The 227-nt window shown below is 44.1% G+C and overlaps 1 protein-coding gene across 1 annotated transcript in view; it reads right to left on the reverse strand.

Moving 5' to 3' along the window:
- LOC119590752 overlaps window positions 1–227 on the reverse strand; it is a 30,340-nt gene that overhangs the window by 6,750 nt on the left and 23,363 nt on the right. Inside the window, exon 4 of the mRNA XM_037939461.1 lies at window positions 11–123. Within this exon, the coding sequence (XP_037795389.1) occupies window positions 11–123 (113 nt within the window). The remainder of the gene's footprint in view (window positions 1–10; window positions 124–227) is intronic.

The following is a 227-nucleotide window of genomic DNA, read 5'->3' on the forward strand; positions in this document are numbered from 1 at the left end:
TCGAACTTACCGATTTGAGGATTCGGAACCTCTTCTTCTTCAATTCGTAGCAGAGGATCCTTCTCTTGTCGAACGAATGGAAGATGCCCTGGTTCGGGGATGTCTTGAACACACGAATGATTTCTGTTGGGCGAGGAGGACATGGAAACGATTAAACTAAAGCTGTTTGATGATGGTAATGCGAATGTGGCAGAAGTCATTCGTAGTAATTCAATAGTGGTAGCATG

The sequence above is a fragment of the Penaeus monodon genome, chromosome 27 (genome assembly GCF_015228065.2).
Source record: "Penaeus monodon isolate SGIC_2016 chromosome 27, NSTDA_Pmon_1, whole genome shotgun sequence".
Taxonomy (NCBI): domain Eukaryota; kingdom Metazoa; phylum Arthropoda; class Malacostraca; order Decapoda; family Penaeidae; genus Penaeus; species Penaeus monodon.